This window comes from Brassica oleracea, chromosome C4 (genome assembly GCF_000695525.1).
Source record: "Brassica oleracea var. oleracea cultivar TO1000 chromosome C4, BOL, whole genome shotgun sequence".
Lineage (NCBI taxonomy): Eukaryota > Viridiplantae > Streptophyta > Magnoliopsida > Brassicales > Brassicaceae > Brassica > Brassica oleracea.
Window position 1 is genome coordinate 16,992,490 of NC_027751.1, and position 8,018 is coordinate 17,000,507.

At 36.6% G+C, this 8,018-nt stretch overlaps 1 protein-coding gene across 1 annotated transcript; it reads right to left on the reverse strand.

Moving 5' to 3' along the window:
- Positions 1–1,017: 1,017 nt before the first annotated feature.
- Positions 1,018–1,976, reverse strand: LOC106341656 (uncharacterized GPI-anchored protein At3g06035). The gene is made up of 2 exons (XM_013780363.1): positions 1,895–1,976; positions 1,018–1,520 (listed from the first exon to the last, which is right to left on the reverse strand). Exons 1-2 carry the CDS (start codon positions 1,974–1,976, stop codon positions 1,018–1,020), a joined length of 585 nt encoding a protein of 194 aa, XP_013635817.1.
- Positions 1,977–8,018: the final 6,042 nt, after the last annotated feature.

An 8,018-nucleotide genomic window follows, 5' to 3' on the forward strand; every position in this document is an offset into this window, starting at 1 on the left:
TAACCCATTTATCCTAGACGACTTATGGTATTCTCTAGTTCTTTTTTTAACAAACTAAGATGACGACTTAAAAGTAAGTCGTCCGTTTGACCAGAAGACTTACCCGTAAGTCTTCTACAGCCAGACTACTTACGGGTAAGTCTTCTACACAAACAGATCTGGAAAAAATTTCAGTTTCATACCTTAAACTAGTGAGATGACTTCCTTAGCACACAGAGTCTTCTCCAACCACCCACAATCTCAAACGAAAGTAACCCACCAAGAATAGTATGCTTGAATGGCTCTATAAACCATAAAAAATTTTGAATCCAAAACTTGAGTTTTTTGGATGAATATGGAGGCAAAGTGAAAGAGATGTTGTTTTTAGTTCATAACAAGTGAGAAAGAGAGAGTGTAAATCGATTTTAGGTGCATTAAGAGCTTCAAATTGGTTGTTCATGGTGGTTGGAGTATTGATCACAATGACAATCTTGTAATTACTTGAAGATGATGAGGGTGAGAGAGTAAAAATATCATTTTCGGAAAAAAAAAATTTTCGTGAATATCATGAACTTGTGGGGGTGAATAGGACAAAAAAAGCATGGGTTAGTTTTAGGTTTGACTTTGAGTTTTGAGTCAATCTTGCAAAAAGCCCTATATTGAAGCTGAGATGCATCGATTACTTCTTTCTGAAACATTTCGAGGTGAAAGATGTTGAAGTGTTAAGAAACAAGTATCGAAAAACTCTCCGAGAGAAAAGAGAGAACCTACAGTCTAGAAAAAGAAACACTATAGATTTATATTCTCCCACTGGTCTTTTCTATTCCATCAGATGTATTCATTTTAATTAGGATATCTTTGAATAGTATCAATCGAAGACGGCGACCTTCTGATTAATCAAAACACAACTTCAAAACATTCTTCGATGCACGATATTGTGAAGATTTTCCTGTCCCCTCATTTTGATGTCCCTTCAGATAAAAAAAAAACGTACACTATAACAAAAGTGCTTTCACACAATATACAACCATAATTTACTCACAGGACTAGAAGGCAATTAAACAACAGCCCCATTAAACCTAAGCCAGCCATAACTCTTAGTGACGTTGCTTCCCCAGTTAAGAAGCTTCCACCTGGAGTACTTGTGGTCAACACAACTACCATCCACTCTTTCTCCGAACCAACACCAGCTCCAACATATCTTGAATCGTTAAGATACCGAGCATAACCAGTGTGGGTGTAATTGGTTAGAACTAGTGTAGGTACCCGGTTAGGGATACAAACTGGTAATATCAATCCATCACGGGTACTATTTGGGTCGACCTTGCACTCAGAGAGAATGTCTTGGTAGTTCGATAACCGTGGAGGGACAGAACCAGGAGTAATTGTGCTGGCTGTGGTGTGGTTTGTGCATGGCTCATCTTCAAGCTTGTCGGCTATCTCATCTGCCACACAATCAGCTTTATCGTTCTTTGCAAAAGGTGGAACGCTTTGTGCAGTTCTGTAGCTGTTCAGTCCTTGAAGAAGATTATCCTCCTCCTCTACAAAATTCCAAAGACAGTGAAGAAGATATAGTACTAGAAGGATGCATCTATTAATACTGATAAGAAAAATGTAAATAACATGCAAACATGAAGAATAGTAAACATGAATGGGATGGAATTCTTCACTCATATATTTTGGGCTTTGAAATTTATGGCCAACAACCCCGAGAAAATTATATAATACAGCTATTCCTATGTAGCTGTAATCCATAAGAAGCAGATAACATCTTTAATCCAGGTAAATATGTTCTCCTCCCAATATAGAAATTGATAAATGGAATGACGCACGTGATTATTTATTTTGTTCTACGCGTTTTCACAAATACATAGCATAGTTACCCTACTAATAGCGAAGGAGAGAGAGATCGTACGGTTGCTGATAACATAAGTGGAAATCAAGGAGAATATGAGAAGATGAATGATGTATAGAGAGAGCGACATCTTGGTAATCATCAAGACCATTCCGCTTCAAAGAATTTTAGATTTGTTTTCTGGGTTCTCTGGTAATAAAACGAGAGCAAAGGCAAAGAGAATAAATCGTGTTGAGCTGTACCCTTTTTCATTTATAACATCTTCAGATTTAAAAATATTCTTTTCTTGATAAGATCCGCCAAAACTCGCAACACTTGGCGCATATATCTTCGTTTTGCCACTAGAGGACATGTATTCATGCAACACCTCGTTACGTGTCGGGCATGCACAAAAAAAAATACAAATAGAACGAAAATATATATTTATGTTACACCGAATAAAATTTTACTGTATTTCTTACGCAATTTATGAGGTAAGAGGAAAAATCTGGATAAATAATAGAAATATGTATGTTGCAAAAAAAAAACTGGAAAGATATGTATCTATGGTATAATCTATGTAATAAACTTTGATATAATATGTTTTAGTTAATGAATATTTGTCCGTCTATCTATTTTTTTTTTTGTCAATGAATATGTTGTTATTAAATAAATGTAAGTTTTCAAATCTATCAGTATATTTCTGATTAACTTTAAAAAATTAAATTTTGATACAAGAATTAAAGTAAACAAAACTATCAACGGAATAATAACTGCAAATATACTATAAAGGATAATAATAAAACATGACAATAAAAAGATATTTTATAAAGAAAAGTGATTTTAAAAAGATCAATAAGTGTTGTCTATTATTTAAAACTCCTTAGAAATGTCAATTTGGATTGTACAACCATTAAGATACAATGAAATCTTTTAAAAAAGGTTTATAGAAACACCTCCAACTAAAGCAGGATTTTTAAAGTTAGGAAGACCATCATTGTTCGTAGCCAAGAAAATAAAGAGTTCAAAACTTTGTTGGTCCGGCTATTTTTAACGAAAGGTGAGAACAAGAAAAAGGTCTTTGGCATCTTGATGATCACTTTTAATCGTTACCTACAACGATTAAGAACATTCTAAGGTCATACAAGCATCTAACACCTATAAAAGTTTATGTACATATTCAAAAGAGCTATAATCGCTTCGACTCTTTAATGGAAAGGAAAGTCTTGTAATTGCAAACCAAAAATTTGTAACATCCGGATTTCTCGAAATAATATAAATGCGAAAATAACAAAATAATAGGTACTAAAATAATAATAAACTCCATATTATAATATCGAGTCAAATACAATACCATTAAGTCAAACCGCAAATACCGATAACAACATAAGTCCGAAATATAAAGACAACATAAGTCTGAAAGTTTAAAATAGAAAATAACATAACGATAAAATCCTAAAGGCATAAAAGCCCGATAAACGATAAAAGCGATAAAAGCCCAAAAGCCTAGTAGCACCGGTCTGATAATCACTCCTGCTCCTTGGTCTCAACTGAAAAGGGGAGAGTGATGGATGAGCAACAGGGGAATCGCCCAATGAGGTATGGGATGCTACCCCGAAGTCCGTGGACCCGGACATAGCACTTCGAATAAATATAATTCAATTCTAACACATGTCAAACACGGTACCTTAAGTACCCAAGCAACAAGCAATGATCCTAGCGAAGCGCGCACTCGCCGTCCACTAACAGACCAAAAACATAACTAAGCTCGAGATAGTTCTCGGACACCGCCCGTAGACGATTTATCGACACTCCGAGGTTACAGCTCAACCGGTCGACTAAAGTTGGCCGTAACCTCCATACAATCCGGCATACAGAAGTCCGTCTCTGTATCCAGGAAAAACAATTCTAACTAAGAATTTACATTATGCGAAGCAATCAAATGTTGAATCATCTAACTTCCTAGTTCCGGTTTAAGCAAAGAACCTAATACTAAAACAAACAATGACAAACTCGATTTCACGCAGACATAACATATTAGAAATAAATTATACTTATTCGAGGTCCTAACCCGTGTACGAGAAGTTCGAAAATAGACCCTCACCTTAGCAATAGGAAAATGTGGTATCTGTGAACTCCAGCTGCTCAAATGGACTCCAAATCTGAAATCAGGGCGAAATTCCGAGTCCGAACGGCCTTCAAACGGTTTAAAACGGGTCTGGTCAAAGTTTACGGAAAAGTCAACCCGCTGGTCAAAGGTCAACTCGATCAACTCTGACTCAAGCCGGTCAACCCTTGACCAAATTGAAATCGAATTGAACCTACCGGTTTACCCTAACAGATTTCGAATTCAATTGATCCATATCCCAATTAATTGAAAACCGATTTACTCCTAACCAAAATCAATTTCCTATAACCAATCGGTTTAATTCCTAACCGCAATTAAATCAATTTAATCAAATCGAACCGGCTGACTGGTCAACGGCTTGACTCGCTGAGTCGACTCAGCTGAGTTACCGAGTTACCGGCGAGTCGCCGGAGACCGGTTGACGGCGGCGACAAAGACGGCAGCGGCTTACCGGAAATCACCGGCGGCGGCGACGCGGCGACAGCTTCCCAGCGGTGGAAGGACGGCGGCCGGGCACGGCGGCTCCAGCGAACAGCGGCCTGAGAAGGTAGCGCGTGGCTGGAATGCGCGGTGGCTCCGGCGGACTGCGGCGGCGCGGGTGTTTCACGCGCTCGCGGATTCGAAACTTTGGGAGGCTCTAGCAGCTTCGTCTGGGCTCCGATTGCGGCGTGGTTGGTGTCTATGGCTTCGTCTCGACGAGAGGAACACGATGGTTGTCTTTCTTACACGAAATGATAAACGGATAGGAAGTTATGGGCGATTTACTAAACGGACCCGAAACTGAAGCTCAATGCACGTTGTTTCCGGTGTTACCTTGGGTGGTTAACGGTGGTGGCGAGCTCGACACAGTCACAGCGTGAGGAGGCTCTGAAGAACTCTGGTGGTGGCTCAGACTCTACAAAAATTCTCCATTTCTCCCATTAACTCTTTCTCTCTAAATTTGTTTTGATGATTTTGGTGAAGAAAACGAAGTAGAGAAGTAAGTTTTTATAGGAGATACCATGGGCTTATGGGAATGGGTTTGGACCTGGACGGGCTGCATATGGGCTGGGTAATCGGTCATGACAATATTATCCAAACAAATGTAAAGAATATGTAATCACCAAAAGAAAAAAAAAGTCACGTAAATGATAAGTGTATCATCTTTTATTCATGTGGCAGAGGTAGCTTATCAATGTCATGATGGGTGTCAAATAACTTATGTGGAATTTTGAAGAAAGAAAATTTTACATGTATTTTGAAATTAATAACTAAAAAATATTACAAATTTTAGTTGTTACCCATATGTTATATTTTTATTATACAATTGACCCCTTTCGAAAATCTAGTTGGCTCTGACACTGTTTTACCCTCATCTCAAACCAACATAGTTTAAAGAACCTAGCAAATCTCTCTAAGGAAATAATTGATTCTTCTGCATGGTTCAATGAGAGAGAAGCGAAGACCTTGGTAAAAACTCATATTTCTTAAGTAACTATTCTAGATGAGATGGTGAGAAGATGTGACCTTCATGCCCTTATTAAAACCATCAAGGAAAATTCTGATAAAGTATTTGATAATTTGTTTATTGCATCAAAAATATTTAAGTCATTGATTATTATTCATGAGCATCTGATCATATGAATAGTGAATCAAAATGTAAGACCAGCCGTAAGGTATGTAGTGATAATAAATGAAAAAAGAATTTATAATATAATGAGTTGCCTCATTCCTGAGCCGCCACGTCAGCAGGTAAGTGGGTCCCACTTTTAAAATGTGTGAAAAAGTGTCAAGCATGTGGTTCGAACCCGGGTTATTGAGATATAAACCAACATTTATACCACTAAACTAAAGGATACTTTATACATTGATGGCCGAAACTAATATATATTTATGAAGGTCGGAAACCTTTGCTTTTTCGGTTTTCTCTGTGGGCCGGGCCTACAAGTGTATTATGAGTTTCATCACGTTATATGAAAAAACAACAATTATAGTTTTTCCATTTTGTAAACTGTCTTCGTTTAACATGAGTTAGGGTTCTTTTCATCATTGTCTTAGACAAGTCTGAGTTACAGAGTTGCGATGTGGGTCTGTTCGTAATCTATTTTTTCACCGGTGAACTCTTCATCTCCCCATCTTAAATCGCTTGATCTTAAATGCTCCTGATTTGTAGCCTTTCTGTAAACCCTATCTATGATTCTCATCTTTGATGAACCCAATCTGCATCTCCACAAAACTCATTGATTCCTCTTAGCTTTAACGATCTTGTAGAAAATGTCTCTCTGCCGCTCCAGTTCCTCAAACCGGCGTTCCCGGCATCCGTCACTCAACCTTCGAGTCTCTCCGTGTTGGTCGTAATAGTCAGAGCATAGCCTCTAACCTCCTCTCTTATGGGATTCCCTGAACTTCAAGAAAGACAGTGAATTTATGAGAATCACGGTTCTCTTCCTTGATGAAAAGGTAAGTTAATCTTCGATTTATCAAACTTATTTAATATAATTGTTTTTAACTGATTTCCTGATTCTTTGTTAAATAATAGTATTTTAAGATTCTGTGATTCATGGGTTTATTCCCGCCGGACGTGCTAATCATTACATGTCATCTTTGAAATCCGGTTCTATTGTGAAAGACGATCATTTTGAGGTTGCTAGGTGCTCAAGCATGTACAAGATAATTGATCATCCATTCCTCATTCGTTTCATCTCACCAACTATTATTTATGAAGTCATCACGGGTGCTCCTGAGATCAATCTCCAATCATAATTAGACTGTTTGACAATTTTCAAGCGATTTCGAACACAAACCTAGAACTCTCAGGTATATTATCATATGTGGGTTTATAATATGTTTCGTTATCATAACTGATATTTAAACTTGCAGATGTGGTTGGGAAAATCCAATATGTCCAAGGCTCTGACCTTAGCAAAGAAATTACTCGAGTCGTTATCCGTCTCCTCATTGATCTGTAAGAAACAATCAACACACAATTCCCTTTATATTATAATCTATATTGTGCTAACATCAATAATCAAAAATATTTCCTACCCAAATTCTGTGGTCGTCTATTTATCCCTCTTACTTATCAAATTAATTTTACACAAACATTTATTTTACAGCTTAAAAGAAACCACAACAACCCAGACAATTAAAACACCAAAAACTAGAATTCCAAAAAAGACGAATCATTAATGATCACCTCTCTTTTTTGTCTAATCTTAGGAATAAACTTCAAAATAAATATACGAAACCAATCACCTCAACTAAAACTCAACGACACATACATCGAGTTAGCTAAACAAATACAAACTACACGGCCAGCTATTTAACAATTTACAAACTTACTTTCGCAACGACACATACATCGAGTCAGCTAAACAAATACAAACTACACGGCCAGCTATTTAACAATTTACAAACTTACTTTCGCAACGAAAAAGACGAAGACGACAACCAAGATCAGTGAAATTACCTAAACAAAAAAAGCAGAGTAAGTTATAAACTCTGATAAATACAACTAACAATGATTTTTGTTTACATATTACCCATCAAATAAAAGATAAACAAACACAACCGCAACAGGAGATACAACTTACAAGAGACAATCCCGACAGACACAAAGGCGGAAACAACAGCTCCACCTGCTCACTCCTCTTGTCTTATAAAAATAGCTTACATGCCCAATGTCAACAGGCCAATGCTATTGTCTTCTTATCAGAAATACATAAATTCGTTTAAAACTCACTAAAGCCCAAATACTCAGAACTGTCACTCATTTTATAGTTATTTCTACAAGTCTTCATGTATTTGTTTTAAAGGTCCGGTAAGAACAACAAGTTTAAAAATAAAATAAAAACATATAACAAACATATAAATGATAATAAAAATTATTACTTAATACACACAACTTACACAACTAAACTGGAGAAAAAATATCCAGAAACAAAAGGTACTCTCAACAAATTTAATATAATTTATGTACTCTCAACAGTACAAGAAACAAATTAAAAAAAACAAACAAACAATAAGTCTCAGTGACACAGCAAACAACAACATGAACTATATCAATCACATTACTAACACAGTTTAGTTCTTTATAAG

Excerpts from the sequence above, each read along its gene's own strand:
- LOC106341656 (XM_013780363.1), bottom strand. The coding sequence starts at position 1,976 with ATGATTACCAAGATGTCGCTCTCTCTATACATCATTCATCTTCTCATA. Across the intron at positions 1,521-1,894 it reads CACTTATGTTATCAGCAACC|AGGAGGAGGATAATCTTCTT; the intron begins GTACGATCTCTC and ends GGAATTTTGTAG.